The following is a 19,265-nucleotide window of genomic DNA, read 5'->3' as shown; positions in this document are numbered from 1 at the left end:
GGGACCGATTTTTCGCATTCAGCGCCCAGTCAGTCCCAGGATGATCCCAGTCACTCCTGGTCTCTCCCAGTTGCTCCCAGTTTCCTCCATGTGGTCCCACTCATTCCCAGTTGCCCCCAGAAGCTTCCAGCATCATCCCAGTTGCTCACAGCCACTTCCAGTCATCCCCAGTGCACTCCCAGTTGCTCCCAGTATGATCCCAATCACCTCCTGCATGATCCCACTCACTCCTGCTATGATCCCAGGATGACCCCCGTCACCCTCAGTGTGGTCTCAGTTGCTCCCAGCGTGGGCCAAGCTTCTCCCACCGTGATCCCAGGATGATCCCAGTTGTCCCCCTCATGGTCCCCCTTGCTCCCAGTTGCCCCTAGCACAGATCCAGTCACTCCAAGTATGATCCCAGTCCTCCCTCCTGACAGTCCCAGTCAATCCCAGTTGCTTCTACTGTAGATCCAGTCACTCACAGTTCCTTCCAGTTGCCCCCAGCCTGGTCCTAATTCCCCTTCACGTAGTCCCAGTCACTCCCAGTATGGTCCCAGTCACCCCCACCATGGTTGCAGACACTCCCAGGATATCCCAGTAGAGCCCTCAGCATGTTCCTAGTCCTTCCCAGTCACTCCCAGATGCCCCAGTAACATTCCAGTTTCCACCAGTATGATCCCAGTGACTCCAAGGCACTCCCACTATATCCTATGTGGCCTCCAGTTGCTCCCAGTAGCCCTCGGTGTGGTCCCAGTTGCTCCCAGTCTGATCCCTGTTGCCCCAGTTCTGGTCCTGGAGGGTCCCAGTGTGCTCAGATCCTGCTCCCGGGGGGTCCTGCTGGGTCCCAGTCCTGGTCCCGGTGTATTCTGGTGTCCTAGTCCATCCCAGTCTGTCCCAGTCCATCCCAGTCCATCCCAGTCCATGACAGTCCGTCCCAGCCCCTTCCCAGCCGTTTCCCAGGTCCTGCCCCCCCGCCCCCCAAGATGCTGACGGGGTCGGGGCTCCGTCTTTGGCTTCGTCTCCCTGGGCCTGCCTGGAATGAAGGGGCCGCTGGGACACTGCGGGACCTCCTGAGACCAAAGGAACCCCGGGAGAATTTGGATACTCCTGGAATCAAGGCACAATTGGGACACTGCAGGGCCCTATGGAAAAAAAGGAACCTTGTGACACTGCGGAATTCCTGGAATCCAGGGGCTTTTGGGACATGGGGGCCTCATGGAACCAAAGGAACCCTGAAATGTTTCCGAAGGTCATGGAATCAAGGGGCCACTGGGACACTGCAGGGCCTCTGGGAATTAAAGGAACACTGGGACACTGGGGCAGGACATCCCCCTGCAATGGCACCAAGACAATGCCCCATTTGCAAAGGGGTCAGTGCTGAGCTGAGAGGGGGCCAGGCCAAGGCAGGAGATGTTGGATCCTGTCGGACGAGGGAAGAATGAGACCCTCAATATGAGAATCAGCAAGCTTCGTTTATTGATCATTTCTAACAGCTTAATATATGCTTTATAATTAGTTCATACATATTGCAAAAGCTAAGCTCATTATTGGTTCTGCTTAAATGTTGATCTCACCTCTTACTCATTTCTTTGTTGACACAGGTGGTACTCAGTTGCTTTTTGTTTTGCTAATCACAATGTCCTGTTTACCAGCCAGCTAACAGGGTACAAGGGCACTGTAACCTCCTATCTAAGATGTTCCCACGGCCTAGGCAAGCCGTGTTCTATAGCCAATTCCCTACAAATACCCCCGTTTTTTTATTCTGGGCCAATAATGTTTTCTCTGTTATAGCACTTACACATTTAACAATACAAGAAAAAGCAATATGAACTATTACTAAAATTACAACAATTGTCAACAACCATCATAGGCTTTTCTTTAACAAAACTTAAAACTTATTCAGACATGGAACCAAAAATAGATTGAAGCTACAAGTCTATAGGACTAGTTGTTACTGTTACTTTCTTTGTGTGTTCTACTGTTTCACTCAGGCTCTACAGTTCTTTTGTGTACAGGCTAGGCAGTTTGTGCCAGTTGGACAAGTCGTGGCTTTGATAAACACTTAATCTAGATTGAAATAATCCCAACATAAAACAGGTTTGAGTCCCATTACCACTTGTGTTATGTACAGACAGTGATCCCATTAAATCTAACTCTTGGGGATCTTTTGCCAGAGTAAGACCTCGAGGGTTAGTACTAAAATAGACACCACAAGCACGACGACAATCTGGACAAGAGACAACAACTGAGCGAGCAATAGAATGAATTAAGCTAAATCAACACTTGAAGGCTTCTGTATGCTGTGCTCTCAGGTTCTCACCAGTGCCCTCCTCCTTGCTCTCAGCCCCGTCACGAGGCTCAGGCAACATGGCCGAGGTGGGTGCTGAGGCCAGGCTGGAGGATGAACTGACATGCCCCATCTGCCTGGACATTTACAGGAACCCCATGTCCCTGGGGTGCGGTCACAGCTTCTGCAAGGAGTGCATACAGAAGGAACAGAAATATGCCAGCAGGGCCCTTCCCAGTGCCCACTCTGCCTTTACCCCACAGGCCCCCGTCCAGCCATGAAGACTTGCCTGACCTGCAAGGCCTCCCTGTGCCAAGCCCACCTGAGTAAGCACAGCACAAAGAACACTCAGAAAAAACTACGTCCTGGTGGGGCTCTGTGGTGCCCAGGTTTTGGCTGAGAGGAAATCCCCCAGCACGGTAACTGCTGGAATGCTACTGTGAGAAGGACAAGGTCCACACCTGCACGCTGCGCTCCGCCCCCAGCTCCCACAGGGACCACAAGACCATCAGCTTAAAGGAGGCTTCTGGCCAAGCACAGCGTGTTTTTCCCAAAACTGTAAAAGAGGTAAAAAACTGTGAAACTGCACTGGATCAAAGCATAGGAAACTTGCTGGAACAATCCTCTGCAAAGGAGTTCTTTAGAGTACAAACAACGCTTGAAAATTAAGACTTGGCATAACTGGTTGAGAAATGACTGCTTTTTGTGTACATGAACCCTAAATATTTCCAGGGTACTTTTCACTGCACCGTGTCAGGAGCAACTACTAGGCCAAAGAATTGTAGACTCTTTCTGGTTTCAGCGTCCAACACACCCAGCTGATCCTCAGTGGCTACAGCTAGCAGAAATATCATCTATATAATGACAACAGTCAGAAAATTGCATTGGAAACATAAACCACTGACAAATTATAGAAAAGCCTTTCATTCCATGGGAGAGGGTTTTCTATGGGTAACACTCATAAGGTTCTGCACGAATAATAGATGGAACTAAAAATGCACATCTTTTCTCTATCACTGGGATTTAACTGGATTGTGAGAAGATAACCTGTCAAATCAATAATAACAATGGGTTATTCAGCAGAAAGCACAGAAGGGGTCAGTAAGCCAATGCTTACTAACCATGACTGCACCAACCTGTCTGAGATCATGCAAAGGTTTTCATTTCACAAAATTTTTTTTTTTCTTTATCACAAACACAGGGGTAATTAAAGGATTCTGAGATGGTTCAATGTAATCAGCATCAAGCTGCCTTCTGACAAGCTGTTGCAGGGCCAACAGCTGTTCTGTAGGTAGGAGCCATTGTTTAAGTCACACAGGATCTGTATGTTCTAAAAGAAAACTCCGAGCAGTACCTCCTAGTATCACAACCCTAACTCTTGGAATGACTACAGAAGTCTGTTTGTTTGTTTGGACAATTAACAGCAAGCTTTGAGCATCATGAAGAGTACAGGTTGCCTTCGTACAACCCTAAACATTCACTAGTCAAATTATGCAAGCAATACGTCTGGTATGAAACAAGGAGTAATCACAATTAGTGAGGCTATTTTGCTGAGAACACAGCTGCAATGGGTAGGACATGTTTTAAGGAGGAGAGACTAGCTGTTTTACAATGAATATTGCTACCAGCTGATGCACGGGAGGGGTTTTGAAGACAATATATAAGGACTCTTTAAAACAACACTTCAGCTCTGGTCACACTGATCAACATAACTGGTCTGCTCTGGCCTCCAGCCAGGAGGCCTGAAGACACACTATCCACAACACTGCAGATGTCTCTGAGAAGGCACGCAGGATGGCCTTGACAGCCTAAAGGCCCCCCTGCAATGAGCTGAGCAAACAAGGCAGCAACATCGACAACTCCTGATTTAAATCCTGGAAAACACAGAAAAGCTCAAAACGACCCTCACTACTGCCATAGCAGATGCAAATGCAATTATTTGATGGTCTAAGGACCTCACCCCGGCACAAGCCTGCATTATCTCTAGCTAGTTATGTAACTAGCAACTTCTGTATCTGTCACAAAACTTGTTTCTCTACAGTGCCTTGCAGCTTTTCCACGAATTGTAAGAATGGTTCCCGGGCACCTGGATGCACAGTGGTGTACCTTGCTTCGGGCTCTGCCAACCTTGCAGTCTGCACCAATGTTTGCTGGCTTATGGTTTTTACTCGCTTTAAAACTGGTGATCTCCTGCGCAGCTTACACAGCTAAGGAACAACAGCAGTGGAAAAACTCCACCTGAGACTTAACCTTCACAAATTTCTGAAACAAGGCAGAAATAGAACACCAAACCTACGCAAGAACCCCTTATTCAACCTCAGTTCAGATCAAACAGCTAGCCGGACAGGGCTAGTCCAGAAATAACCAAAGCCTCGTCACTCATGGTGGGAATTTGAAGAATTCATTTACCATTCAGAATAAAGAGTCACTATGGTTCAACAGAATCATGTTACACATCTCTAAAATCTTGACACCGGCAGAAGGTATTTTTAAGTTTACACAGTCACACATTCATGTTGCTTTTCTCTTTCACACAATCTTTTTTCACACACTCTTAGGGGGCCACCTCAGACATCCATCATTCACACACATTTTCAAGTAGTCATTGACTGTGCACTTCTTATCAGTTTCATAATTCAAAGGAAATTTATGGCATAGCTGCCATCAGCAATCTGCAAATCCTGCATAACTCTCTATGTAAAAGACAAATACAGCAAGAAAGAACAGAATATTATCTTGGAAATCTTCAACTCTTCTCATAGAGCAATGATATTCTATCATAAAGGCAATAAAACTACTTTTGCAGGGGGCAAGACTATATCCCCTTCTGTCTCATCATTCCGTCTCCAAATCTTCTACCTGCACCCTGCCCCTGGGGGAAACAGCCAAATTTCATGTAAGAGAAGCAAAATAGCAAACTATAGGAAATTCTTAATAACCTTCTGTAATATGCAAAAAGCTAAGCACGGATGTTGCATTATTTCTAATCTTGCTTCAAGGGATTTTTCGTCAGTCTCCCTTTCTGTTTTTGAAGAAAACATTTGAGAATGCCATGAGCACACTGTATGCGTGACACCTATTGCTGTAAAAACAATGCAATCTTATTTGATTTATAAGTTGGGATATTGTTAATTTTAAGTTGTTTTTTCTCTTTTCCCTTTTTTCTGTGTTTTACCGTCTTTGCCTCCCCCACGCCCCTCATTGCAGAAGGACGAAGGAGGGGAAGGAGGGGCCGGGCTCACCCAGAGAGATCAGCAGAAGGAACTTAACTTAATCACAGGGTCTGCTTAAGAAAAGACGAAAACATAGGAGAGTGAGAGAACAGCTGCAAACAGACACATTTCAGAGAGGGGGTGATTGGTGTAACGGGGAAAAAGACAAACAGCTTTCCCCCTCCCCCAGCTGCACCCCCCAAGGCTTTTGCTACCGTCATTAACTCGCCGCTCTAGGAAGAGGAGCGGCACCAGGGAGAAAACACTCGCTGTAAAGAAGGGAAGGGGAACGCACACCCCCCGGGACCATGGCTGTCAGCAGTGCGGGGGACACAGAGCCCCCCCCGCCGCCCACCGCGCCCGGGGCTGCCGGCGTGCACGCGCGCGGGCGCACCGCTCCGAGCCGGGGCCGCGCACCGCTCCGAGCGATATCACCGGCCCCGGCTCTGCGGCATCCGGGAGCGCTCCGAGCGATATCACCGGCCCCGGCTCTGCGGCATCCGGGAGCGCTCCGAGCCAGGGCCACGCAGGAGCCGCGACCACCGCCACTGCCCCGCTGCCCGGCGCCGCCCCGTATTCACTCAGCACGGCGGTGTGAGCACCCAGCGCCGTGAACACAGTCACAAACGCGCAGCGCAGTCCCGCTGCACAGTTCAGATGAAAAGCTGGAAATGTCTTCAGGTGGAACTCAGTCATAGTGTTCGTAAAGTTCATCCCTGGTCCATCAGCAGTACTTTCACACTGCAGTCGTCGTCTCCGATCGTCCTGGATATGCACTGCCGAGACGCTGGCACCGCGTTCATGCTGGCGGGGCCGCTCGGTTGTCCCCGGCCCCGATCCGTGATTTCCTGTCCCGCTCTGGCTCCCTTCAACTCCGCTCGACTCCCTTTTTACACGATTTCTCCCTATGATGGTATCTAGTAGCATTCTAATGCCCTCAGACTGTGCTTTAATGTCTTTTACTGTTCCAGATAACAATCACCAAGTTGTAAGGAGGGAAGCAGCAACTTTTTCTCCCTTATAGGCAGCAGTAAAGAGCTTATCACTAAGTTCTTTCCAAGTAGAGATAGTAAAGGCAGTTACAGTGTTCGCTTCATATCCCTGGCCCTTACATGAAAGCAGCATCTGCTGCAAAGCCAGTTCGTCTAATTTTTCTTCCTTTTTAAGCAGGATAGACTTCCATATAGATGCAACATTAGATCCCTTTTGTTCTCGGTGGCTCACCTGTCCAGGCGTCTTGTCTGGTTGGCCTGGCAGCCTCTCCACTTCTGTCATGTTACACTGAGCTCCGTCTCCGTGGCAACCTCCCACAACTTAACCTCATAACGTCTCCATTCTCTTTCATCAAAAACTGTATTAGGGTCCACAAAACAACTTTTAGCAACCCCCGTCATAGCAATCTTGGTAATTCTTTTTTCAAAGCTATACCCTTAAGTCCCCGCTTTTCTAAAAAGCACTGGAGTAATGAAAGCACCGCTTGTCTTTCCATGCCTATAAATCTTCAGCACACTTTGCAGCCCGTTACAAGACATCGGCGGTGTTGTCGGCCAGGACCCTCCTGTGAGGTCACCACAGAGTCCAGCTCTTTTGCCTCTTGTGCTGCTGCAAGACCGACCGGCTACTGCGTCAGACCGTGGCTTCGGGGAGTGCGGATTTAACTTAGCCCCTGTTCAGGTTTCGGGGACCGCAGATTCAACTTAGTCCCTTGGGCCGCAGATTCAACTTAGCCCTTGGGGCTTACAGATTTAACTTAGCCCCTGGGGCTGCAGATTTAACTTAGCCCCTGTTCAAGCGCCATTTGTCGGAGGAGGGAAGAATGAGACGCTCAATATGAGAATCAGCAAGCTTCGTTTATTGATCATTGCTAACAGCTTAATATATGCTTTATAATTAGTTCATACATATTGCAAAAGCTAAGCTCATTATTGGTTCTGCTTAAATGTTGATCTCACCTCTTACTCATTTCTTTGTTGACACAGGTGGTACTCAGTTGCTTTTTGTTTTGCTAATCACAATGTCCTGTTTGCCAGCCAGCTAACAGGGTACAAGGGCACTGTAACCTCGCTATCTAAGATGTTCCCACAGCCTAGGCAAGCCGTGTTCTATAGCCAATTTCCTACAGCTCTGCCCACATTTGCTACAAGCACACTGGTGGCTAAAGAGGCCAATACGAGATAGACACGTCCAGTTGCAAAAGGCAGAGCAGAAAGACTCCTTGGATGGGATGGACAGGACACGGTTCTTTCTGCGTTGTCTTTTCTCCTCGATGCTGATCCTGCTGCGTTCTCAAAGGCAGCAGCAGCGTTAGAGATGGGGTGTCTCCAGACCTCCCGACTGGAGGCCAGAGTAGACCAGTGATGGAGATCAATATGGCCAAGGCTGAGATGTTGTTTCAGGCAGTCCTTGTATCTCCTCTTCGGGGCTCCTCTCTTGCGGCAGCCGGTGGCAAGTTCACCACAGAGCACGATCTTAGGGAGGGGGTGGTTGGTCCTTCATCCTGGAGACGTGCCCTGCCCAGCACAGCTGTGTTCTCAGCAACATGGCCTCAATGCTTGTGACTGCTGCCTGTTCTAGAACAGATGGATTGGTCACATCATCTGAGCAGGGGATGTTTAGGATTGTACGGAGGCAGCGTTGATGGAAGCGTTCCAGGAGTCGCAGGTGGTGGCTGTAGATGACCCAGGATTCGGACCCATATAAGAGAGTAGACAGCACAATGGCTCTGTAAACACTGATCTTTGTGCTTTTCTTCAAGTGTTTATTTCACCAAACTCTTTTATGGAGTTTTCCCAAAAGCTCTCTATGCCTTTGCTAACCTGTTGTCCATCTCTCTGTCAATCTCACCATCCGAGGAGATGAGGCTCCCTAGGTAATTAAACTGCTGGACTGATTTGAGCTCTGATTGACCAGTGTTGATGTGGGGATGATGGGGGACTTCCTGAGGTGCAGGTTGATGGAGAACTCCTGTCTTCTTTAAGCTGACATCCAGCCCAAAGAGCTCAGCAGCCTCAGCACAGCAGGATGTTAAACGCTGCAGAGCTGCTTCTGTGTGAGCGACGAGGGCGGCGTCATCAGCATAAAGCAGCTCCTGGACAAGATGGTTTAAGGTCTTGGTGTGGGCCTTCAGCTGCCTTAGGTTGAAAGGGCTTCCATCAGTACGGTATCGGATGTAGATCCCGTCCTGATCATCGAGGTCTGCCGTGGCCTTTGGAGCATCCTGCTGGAAAAGATTGTGAATAGGGTTGGTGCGAGAACATAGCCTTGTTTCACACCATTGGTTATTAGAAAGGGCTCAGAAAGTGCATTGCCATATCTGACTTGGCCGTGCTGATCCTCATGGAGTGAGATGATCATTTTAAGGAACTTGGGGGGACAACCTAAACGTTCCAAAATCTGCCACAGACCTTTTCTGCTCACAGTATCAAAAGCCTTGGTGAGATCAACAAAGGTTCCATAGAGACCTTTGTTCTGTTCCCTACACTTCTCTTGCAGTTGTCTGAGAACAAATCCCATGTCTGTGGGGCTCCTGTTGGCTCTGAAACCACATTGGCTTTCAGGAAGAATTCCTTCTGCTATAGCAGGTTTTAGTCTGTTCAAGAGTATTCTTGCCAGGATTTTGCCAGCAATGGAGAGCAGAGTAATACCACGGTAATTTCTGCAGTCTGATTGTGCTGGTTTAAAAGTAAACCAGCAGGGGAAATGAACTCAACCCAAAAGAGAGATTATAAGTCAGAATAACAATTTAATAAAATAATACTATAAGTCTGATTATACAGACAAACAGTTGGTTTTAACCCCCAAAACCCAAATGTATAACCCAGCACCCTGGGGCATGAACAGAGTGGTGTTTGTTGGGCCCCCTGAGCCCAAAGTAAAGGGAGAGGGGAAAAAAACCTGTTGGTGAGAGTGGTGGTGCAGTCTGGTCAAGAGTGGTGGTTGCAGTTTGGTTGAGAGTGGTGATCTGCAGTCTGGTTGAGAGTGGTGGTTGCAATCTGGTTGAAGAGAAATTGGTGACATCACAGGGACAGCAGTGACATCACAGAGACAGCGGTGACATCACAGAGACAGCGGTGACATCACAGGCACAGGCACAGAGACAGCAGTGACATCACAGGGAAATCAGTGACATCACAGAGACAGTAGTGACATCACAGACACAGCGGTGGCATCACAGAGACAGCAGTGACGTCACAGAGAAAGCAGTGACATCAGAGAGACAGTAGTGACATCACAGACACAGCGGTGACATCACAGAGACAGCAGTGACATCAAAAGGACAGCAGTGACATCACAGACACAACAGTGACATCACAATCACAAGGACAGCGGTGACATCACAGAGTGGGGACATCACAGGCACAGCGGTGACATCACAGAGACAGCAATGACATCACAGAGAGAGCGATGACATCACAGACACGTTGGTGACATCACAGTCACAGCAGTGACATCACAGGGACATTGGTCACATCACAGAGACAGTCATGACATCACAGAGACAGCAGTGACATCACAGGGACAGTACTGACATCACAGGGACACTGGTGATGTCACAGGGACATCAATGACATCACAGGGACATCTGTGACGTCACAGGGACAACCATGACATCACGGGAACATCGGTGACATCACAGTCACAGCAGTGACATCACAGGGACAGCAGTGACATCACAGTCACAGCAGTGACATCACAGGGACAGCAGTGACATCACAGGGACAGCAGTGACTGTTACAACCCCCCCCAGGAAAAAGATGGGGGGGTAACTCAGGTTTTATCAATAATTCCCTTGGGCTGGATTAAAGTGAAACAACACTGAATAATCGGTGTCTGAAAACATATTGACAAGGTTTATTTGAACAATTTTGTATCAACAGGTATTGCAGCATTTTGGGGGCTGTCATATAACAAGGCCAACCTTTTGGGGGAGGAGAAAAATGCATAGGGGAGAGAAAGACAGGGTAAGAGTAAGGGAGAGCAAGAAAGAAGAAAAGATGAGAGTGGTAAAAACGTAAATAGTCACCGCCCACTGGATCCAGCCATGTAAAAAGCAATGGTCTGGATCCACAGGCGGTGGGGGGAGAAGAGGGAAAAATCCCCCCCAAACCCCCAAAGTCACCAGTCAATATCCATATCCTTTGCACCTCCCCAAGGCGGGGAGTTGTTTCCATAGGGGGGTGTCCCCCTTTTTGGCGCGGAGTTCATGTGGAGGGCGTGGTAAACTCGGCTCTTCCCGCCTTTTGGGGGCTTGACATCTTCTGCACTGGAGGAGGGGGGATGGGCCCAGCTGCCCATCAGAAAGTCAAAAGCCTGCAGAAGTCTCTTAGAATGCAGAAATCATTAACTGTTCCAGTCTCTGACACTCCCCCAGACCAGCGCTCGTGGGGAGATCTCTGCTCTCAACCTCCAGCAGTGACCTTGGGGGGTCCCCAGCCAAGGCAGGAATCTCCACACCCCCCCCAAGAAGGGTTCTGTTGGAAGAACCTGCCCCTGGGAAAGGGGACTGGCCCTTTCTGGTAGAAACCCATGGACTGACAGTCCTTGGACTCCAGGGGTTCCCTCACCATCAGGGGCTTCATTTGGGGTGAAACCAGTCTGGGGTCCAACATCTCCTGCCTTGGCCTGGCCCCCTCTCAGCTCAGCACTGACCCCTTTGCAAATGGGGCATTGTCTTGGTGCCATTGCAGGGGGATGTCCTGCCCCAGTGTCCCAGTGTTCCTTTAATTGCCAGAGGCCCTGCAGTGTCCCAGTGGCCCCTTGATTCCATGACCTTCGGAAACACCTCAGGGTTCCTTTGGTTCCATGAGGACCCCAAGTCCCAAAGGCCCCTGGATTCCAGGAATTCCGCAGTGTCACAAGGTTCCTTTTTTTCCATAGGGCCCTGCAGTGTCCCAATTGTGCCTTGATTCCAGGAGTATCCAAATTCTCCCGGGGTTCCTTTGGTCTCAGGAGGTCCCGCAGTGTCCCAGCGGCCCCTTCATTCCAGGCAGGCCCAGGGAGACGAAGCCAAAGACGGAGCCCCGACCCCGTCAGCATCTTGGGGGGCGGGGGGGCAGGACCTGGGAAACGGCTGGGAAGGGACTGGGATGGACTGGGATGGACTGGGATGGACTGGGACAGACTGGGACAGATTGGGATGGACTGGGACACTAGGATACACCGGGACCAGGACTGGGACCCAGCAGGACCCCCCGGGAGCAGGATCTGAGCACACTGGGACCCTCCAGGACCAGAACTGGGGCAACAGGGATCAGACTGGGAGCAACTGGGACCACACTGAGGGCTACTGGGAGCAACTGGAGGCCACATAGGATATAGTGGGAGTGCCTTGGAGTCACTGGGATCATACTGGTGGAAACTGGAATGTTACTGGGGCATCTGGGAGTGACTGGGAAGGACTACGAGCATGCTGAGGGCTCTACTGGGATATCCTGGGAGTGTCTGCAACCATGGTGGGGGTGACTGGGACTGTACTGGGAGTGACTGGGACTATGTGAAGGGGAATTAGGACCAGGCTGGGGGCAACTGGAAGGAACTGTGAGTGACTGGATTTACAATAAAAGCAACTGGGATTGACTGGGACTGTCAGGAGGGAGGACTGGGATCATACTTGGAGTGACTGGATCTGTGCTAGGGGCAACTGGGAGAAACTGGGACCATACTGGGATCACGGTGGGAGAAGCTTGGCCCGTGATGGGAGCAACTGAGACCACACTGAGGGTGACTGGGGTCATCCTGGGATCATACCAGGAGTGAGTGGGATCATGCAGGAGGTGATTGGGATCATAGTGGAAGCAACTGGGAGTGCACTGGGGATGACTGGAAGTGGCTGTGAGCAACTGGGATCATGCTGGAAGCTTCTGGGGGCAACTGGGAATGAGTGGGACCACATGGAGGAAACTGGGAGCAACTGGGAGAGACCAGGAGTGACTGGGATCATCCTGGGACTGACTGGGCGCTGAATGCGAAAAATCGGTCCGAGAAACTGCTCAGAGACTTTTTTATCTTTAAGCAGCAAGGGATTTGTTTATTCAACGTTGGGAGCAAGCCAGCTGGCGCTGGACAAACTTGCTCGAAGGCTTCACACAAAATCAGCATTTTTCTACAATCTTCAGCTGGGATTAAATGCATATTCAAGTGATTACAACATCTATCGATGCATATTAATAACAGGCGGAGTAGAGGTGGAGCTCAGGCGGGGCTTGGGGCGGTGTTTCTCTTGGCCCTCAATCCTGAGGGTACTTCCACTCTTCCTCCATGGCTCTGGGGGCTTCAACTCATCTTCCTCAGCTTGACCTTCCTTCTCTTCCATTCTTCTTGACCCGCTCACTGAAGCTTGGAAAAAGCCCTGGCTCCCGGCCTATTCCTCCTATTCCAATGTCTCCCTGATCCTGCTGTCTCTCTAATTTATCCCCTCGAGGCCTAGGACATGTTCCTGCACTATTCTCTGAAGCTTTGCTCCAGTCAGTAGAACAGAACGAGCACAGATGGTCTTGGATGTTGGTAGCTTGTTAGCAGGCCCCAATTTCTGAGTTAACTCTTTTGGGCCTGGCCTCCTGTTTCCCCAGGGACACAGCCCGGGCCCGGCTGTTCCCATTCCCATTCCACGGGTTTGCATTCCTGTTCCAGGTGTTCCCATCCCGTTCTAGTTGTTCCCATCCCATTCCAGGTGTTCCCATTCCCATTCCATGTGTTCCAATTCCCTTTCCAGGTGTTCCATCCCATTCTAGGTGTCCCCATTTCCATTCCTATTGTCACTCCTCCCATTCCTGGTGTTCCCATCCCACTTCTGTTTTCCCCATTCCCAGTTCTTGGTGTTCCCATTCATATTGCAGGTGTCTCCATTCCCATTCCTATTGTCCCCATTCCCATTCCAGGTGTTCCCATCCCACCTCTGTTTTCCCTATTCCCATTCCAGGTGTTCCCATTCTCATTCCAGGTGTCCCCCTGCCAATTCCTGGTGTGCTCAGTCTGCTCCCAATGTTCCCATTCCCATTCCAGGTGTCCGCATTCCAATCCCAGATGATCCCATTCCCATTCCTGGTGTCCCCAACCTGCTCCCGATGTTCCCATTCCCATTCCCAATGTTCCCATTCCCATTCCAGGTGTCCCCATTCCCATTCCTGGTGTCCCCATTTCCATTCCTGGTGTCCCCATTCCCATTCCTGGTGTCCCCATTCCCATTCCAGGTGTTCCCACTCCAGGTGTCTCCATTCCAATTCCTGGTGTTTCCATTCCCATTCCTGGTGTCCCCATTCCCATTCCAGGTGTTCCCACTCCAGGTGTTTCCATTCCAGTTCCAGGTGTCCCCATTTCCATTCCAGGTATTCCCATTCCCATTACTAGTGTTCCCATTCCTGGTGTCCCCATTCCCATTCCAGGTGTTCCTATTCCCATTCCAGGTGTTCCCACTCCAGGTGTTTCCATTCCAGTTCCAGGTGTTCCCATTCCCATTCCTGGTGTCCCCATTTCCATTCCAGGTGTTCCCATTCCAATTCCAGGTGTCTCCATTCCAATTCCAGGTGTCCCCATTTCCATTCCAGGTGTTCCTATTCCCATTCCAGGTGTTCCCATTCCAGGTGTCTCCATTCCAATTCCAGGTGTCCCCATTTCCATTCCAGGTGTTCCCATTTCCATTCCAGGTGTTACCATTCCCATTCCAGGTGTTTCCATTACCATTCCTGCTGCCCCCATTCCTATTGCAGGTGTTCCTATTCCCATTCCAGGTGTTTCCATTCCAGTTCCAGGTGTTCCCATTCCCATTCCTGATGTCCCCATTCCAAGTGTTCCCATTCCCATTCCTGGTGTTCCCATTCCAGGTGTCTCCATTCCAATTCCGGGTGTTCCCATTCCTGGTGTCCCCATTTCCATTCCAGGTGTTCCCATTCCCATTCCAGGTGTTCCTTCCCCATTCCACGTGTCCCCATTCCCATTCCTGCTGGCCCCATTCCCATTCCTAGTGTCCCCAGTTTGCTCCCAAAGTCCCCATTCCCATTCCAGGTGTTCCCATTTCCATTCCTGGTGTTCCCATCCCATTGCTTTTGTCCCCATCCCATTCCTGATGTCCCCATTCCCATTCCAGGCATTTTCATTCCCATTCCAGGTGTTCCATCCCATTCTAGGTGTCACCGCTGTCATTTCCCCTGCTGGTTTACCTTTAAACCAGCACACCAGGTCTGTGCCCAACGGGGGTCCCTGTGGATCATCCAACGCGGGTCCTCCCATGGCTGATGGAGTTGGAGCAGCGGCCGAAGCTCTTCCCGCAGTCGGGGCACTCGGGGCTTCTCTTACCGGTGGGTCCGTTGGTGGGAGGTCAAGGCAGAGCTGTCCCTGAAGCTCTTCCCACACTCCCCACACTTGTGAGGCCTCTCCCTGATGTGGATGGGAAGGTGGGTGTAGAGGGTGGAACTGTCCCACATTCCCTACACGTGTAGGGCTGTTCCCCAGTGTGGATGTGCTGGTGGCTGAGCAGCTTGGTGCTTGTGCTGAAGCTCTTCCCACATTCCAAGCACTTGTAGAGCCATTCCCTGGTGTGGATGCAACGGTGTTTGCAAAGGCTGGAGCTGTCCCTGAAGCTCTTCCCACACTCCCCACACGTGTAGGGCCGTTCCCACTGTGGATCATCTGGTGTCGGCGCAGGGCGGAGATCTGATTGAAGCTCTTCCCACATTCCTCACACGTGTAGGGCCTTTCCCCACTGTGGATCCTCTGGTGTTGGAGCAGGTAGGAGCTCCGCTTGAAGCTCTTCCCACACTCCTCACACATGTAGGGCCGTTCCCCACTGTGGATCGTCTGGTGTCTGAGGAGGTTGGAGCTCTGATTGAAGCTCTTCCCACACTCCCCACATGTGTAGGGCTGTTTCCCAGTGTGGATGCGACGGTGCCTGTGGAGGGTGCAGCTCTTCCTAAAGCTCTTCCCACACTCCCCACACGTGTAGGGCCGTTCCCCACTGTGGATCATCTGGTGTCGGAGCAGGGTGGAGATCTGGTTGAAGTTCATCCCACATTCCTCACACATGTAGGGCCTTTCCCCACTGTGGATCATCTGGTGTTGGAGCAGGGCGGAGCTCTGATTGAAGCTCTTCCCACACTCCTCACACATGTAGGGCCGTTCCCCACTGTGGATCGTCTGGTGTCTGAGGAGGTTGGAGCTCTGATTGAAGCTCTTCCCACACTCCCCACATGTGTAGGGCTGTTCCCCAGTGTGGATGCGACGGTGCCTGTGGAGGGTGCAGCTCTTCCTGAAGCTCTTCCCACACACCCCACACGTGTAGGGCCGTTCCCCACTGTGGATGCGACGGTGGCTGAGGAGGGTCGTGCTCTTCCTGAAGCTCTTCCCACATTCCCCACATGTGAAGTGCTTTTCCCTGCTGGGAGGCTGCTCAGGGACCACCAGCTCGCAGCTCCGCCTCAAGCTCCGGCCGCCTTCCCGGCACACGCTGGCTCTTTCCTCCTCACAGCCCCCTGGGCTGGCTTTGGAGCCCCTCCTGCGGGGGCATCTCCGGCCCTTTTCCTCCCCGCTGCCTTCCTGCGCCGGGGAGCCCTTCAAAACGGCCTCTCCCACCAGGCTCTGCCGGGGGGATTTGTCCTCCGCGCTCTCCGGCCTCACCTCGGGGCCTGGGGCAGGAACCAACAAGGACATGCAGGGGATTTGCCTCCGGCCCACAGGGAAGCCCAAGGACATCCCCCCAACTCCGGCCCCGGCAGGACGGCCACAAAAGACAAAAGACCCACCCAAAGGGGCACTGACTTCCTCCTCACCTGCCTGGGGGGCCCAAGGCATCTTCCTCTTCCTCGCAGCCTCCTCCTCCATCCGCCCAAGCTTTGGGAAGCAGAAATCCTGCTGGGGAGGGAAAAACAAGGTGTGAGCACGTTGTCCTGGGGGTTCCTCCTGCCCAAGTCCAGCTCTAGGACTCACCGGGCATCTTGTGTCCATAAAAACCCCCAAAACAACAACATTCAGCCCAAAATCCCCTCCCAGGAGTTTCCCCTCTCTGCTCTCTGGGGTTAGGGGGGTCCCCCCTGTCAGGCCTGATGGCACTTCTGCCTGCATTGGGGGTCCCCCTTCTCCGGGCTACCGGGGGTCCCGCGGTTCTGGGGGGTTCCCACTCTCCGGGGTCCCCTTGAGTGTTGCCAGGGGGTCCCAGGGCTCACTTCTCCCCACTCTGCCTCCCGGGGCCGGCCAGCCCTCCTCTCTCGGCTCCCACCCTCGCAAACCTCTTGGCGCTCTCGGCTCCCACCCCGCCTCAAGGCCCCCCCTCCTCTCCACACTCCAAGGCCTTCCCCCTCTCCGGGACCCCCGCTTAAGGGGCCCGGCGCTCCCTCTCTGCTCCCCCCCCTCCAGCATTCCGGGGGTCCCCCAGCTCCGGGATCGCCCCTCTCCGCTCTCCCCACTCCGCGGCTACCGGGGTTCCCCCCCGGCTCTCACGGGGGCCCCCAAACCGCTCTCGCCCCCCCCGCCATTGCCCAGCCACCGCCAGGACCTTTTGGCTGCTCTTCTTTGTGCTCCCGCTCGGCTCCTCCCTCGGCTGGGCCGCCGCTTTTGGCGGGTTTCCTCCTCCGGGATCCGCCCCCTGCAGCCCTTCCCCCCCTGGACCAGCCCCCTTGGGCCCCCCTTGGGCCCCCCTTGGGCCCCCCTTGCCCAATAAGTCTGATTATACAGACAAGCAATTGATTTTAACCCACAAAACCCAAATGTATAACCCAGCACCCTGGGGCATGAACAAAGTGGTTTTCCTTGGACCCCCCCCGAGTCCAAAGTAAAGGGAGAGGGGAAAAAAACCTGCTGGTGGGAGAGCTGTTGCAGTCTGGTCAAGAGTGGTGGTTGCTGTCCAGTTGAGGGTTGTGGTCTCAGTCTGGTTGAGAGTGGTGAGCTGCAGCCTTCCTCTCAATCCCACGAGTGGTGGAAAGGTTCTGAAACTCCAGGTTTATATATTCTCCAGTTCAGGCAGGAATGGTCAGTCGTTCCGTCAGAGCAGGGAATTCCATAAAAGGATGCTCAGTTCATTTCCTCAGAGCGGGGAATTCCATAAAAGGATATGAGGATTCTCAGAGCGGGGAATTCCATAAAAGGGTATGAGGACAGGAACACCCCCCCCACCTCGCATGCCCCCCCCCCACAACCCCCCCCCCCCCGAACACAGTTCCTGGGAAAATGGCATGGAAGGCCATAGAATACACACTTTTGGGCTACACCCATCCAGTGAGGAATCGGTCCCAGCTGTTCTAACTAGGACACTGTGTCCGTCATCGCTGCCATCATCATCATCATCGGCCTCGTGGCAGTCGGTGTCTGGAAGCTCCGATCCGGTAACTCCCGGGATGGGGTTCGGCAAGGGGCACGGATCCGCCCGGCAGCATTCCAGGGATCCTGTGCCACGGGTGCTGATCCCACTTTCTTTCCATAGGGAACAGGGAGGGGAATGGATACGACCCCGCGCCCACCAATGAGTCCCAGCAGCGTGTGTGGATCCAGATCCTCTGTGCAGGGATCCCAGGATGGATGCCGGGATTCCAGAGGGGAATGGGGGCCTAATGGCTGGAGTGGGATTGGAAGGGGTTTGCAGCTCAGGGCAGGATTCCAGAGTGGGATCAGGTGGAATTGTGGACTGGGATCAGGGCTGGATTCTGGAGTGGGATTGGCGTGGGATGGATGGAGTGGGATTGGGGTGGGATGGACAGAGCAGGATCAGGTGGGATTCCGGAGCAGTTCCTACTCTCCCTGGGCTCCACAGCCGGCTCCATCCCCTGGGATGGGAACAGGGACATGGTGACTCCTTTCCCCGCTCTCATCCCAGCAGGAATCACGGCCTGAGCGATCCTGGAGCTGGATCCACCCCTTCCCTCTCCCTGTGGAAAGGCAGGAGCTGCTGGCAGAGCTCATCCCGCTGCTCCCACCCACCCCGGCCCCCCTGCAGCTCTTCCCGATGGATCAACTTCCTGCTTTTTCCCGTGTGAAACCCAGGACCACAATTATTCCTGAGGCTTTAATTTGGGTGTGAAAATCTCCTGGTTTGGGCAAGAAATCCTGGTTCCCTCCTCCGGCATCCGGCAGTTCCTCTGTGGGAACCAGGAATAGGAATGGGGACAGGGGGAGCTGGGATGGGGACATTGGGGACAGGGATGGGGACACTGGGAGTAGGTTGGGGACACCAGGAATGGGAATGGGAACTCCAGGAATGGGAATGGGGACATTGGGAGCAGGTTGGAGTCACCAGGAATGGGAATTGGGACACTGGGAATGGGAATGGGGACATGAGAGACCAGGATAGCGATAATGGGTACAGGAATGGGGACACTGGGAGCAGGTTGCACAGCAGGAAGTGGGAATGGGGAGAGGGATGGGAACCCCAGGAATGGGAATGGGGACAGGGATGGGAACATGTCTCTCCAGGAGTTGGTTCAATCCAAAGGTCGGTCCCTGGCTCGAGGCCACGGGAAGTCCCTTCTTTGGGAATGTCTGGGAACCGGGTGTCAGAGGTTTGAAAAGAGGTGTTGGAATTGTTTCCCAGTGTCCCCCCATTCCCATCTGTGTCTCCCGGGATGGGGTGGGTTGGAGCGGAGCCGCAGGCGCTGGGCAGGGGCAGTGGGGGGAGGGCGGCTCTCGGGGACACCGCGGTGGCCGCGGGGAGGGCGGGGGGTCCTTTGTTCGGGGGCTTTTGGGGTTTGTCCGGGACCGGACAGAGCGGGAGCTGATTTTGGCCACCTTGTTCTCTTTTCCTGACAGGAAGTTTTTTCCCCACGGGACACCTCGTGGAGAACGACCGAGAGAGAGAGAGAGAGCCC

At 52.6% G+C, this 19,265-nt stretch overlaps 1 protein-coding gene across 14 annotated transcripts in view; it reads left to right on the top strand.

The window, feature by feature from the left end:
* LOC127464162 (class I histocompatibility antigen, F10 alpha chain-like) overlaps positions 1-18,485 on the top strand; it is a 111,338-nt gene extending 92,853 nt beyond the window's left edge. For 2 of the 14 annotated variants that reach the window (XM_051774355.1, XM_051774356.1), the window contains exon 7: positions 18,281-18,485. In XM_051774355.1, the coding sequence (XP_051630315.1) occupies positions 18,281-18,294 (14 nt within the window). In that variant the 3' untranslated portion in view covers positions 18,295-18,485. The other 12 variants (XM_051774347.1, XM_051774348.1, XM_051774359.1 and 9 more) reach the window with 7 other exon arrangements.
* The last annotated feature ends 780 nt before the right edge of the window (positions 18,486-19,265 follow it).

Source organism: Manacus candei, unplaced genomic scaffold (assembly GCF_025592945.1).
Source record: "Manacus candei isolate 608988 ecotype Guabito, Panama unplaced genomic scaffold, ASM2559294v1 h1tg000197l, whole genome shotgun sequence".
NCBI lineage: Eukaryota > Metazoa > Chordata > Aves > Passeriformes > Pipridae > Manacus > Manacus candei.
The sequence above is the reverse complement of the archived record's forward strand: the minus strand, read 5'-3'. Positions and strand labels throughout refer to the sequence as shown.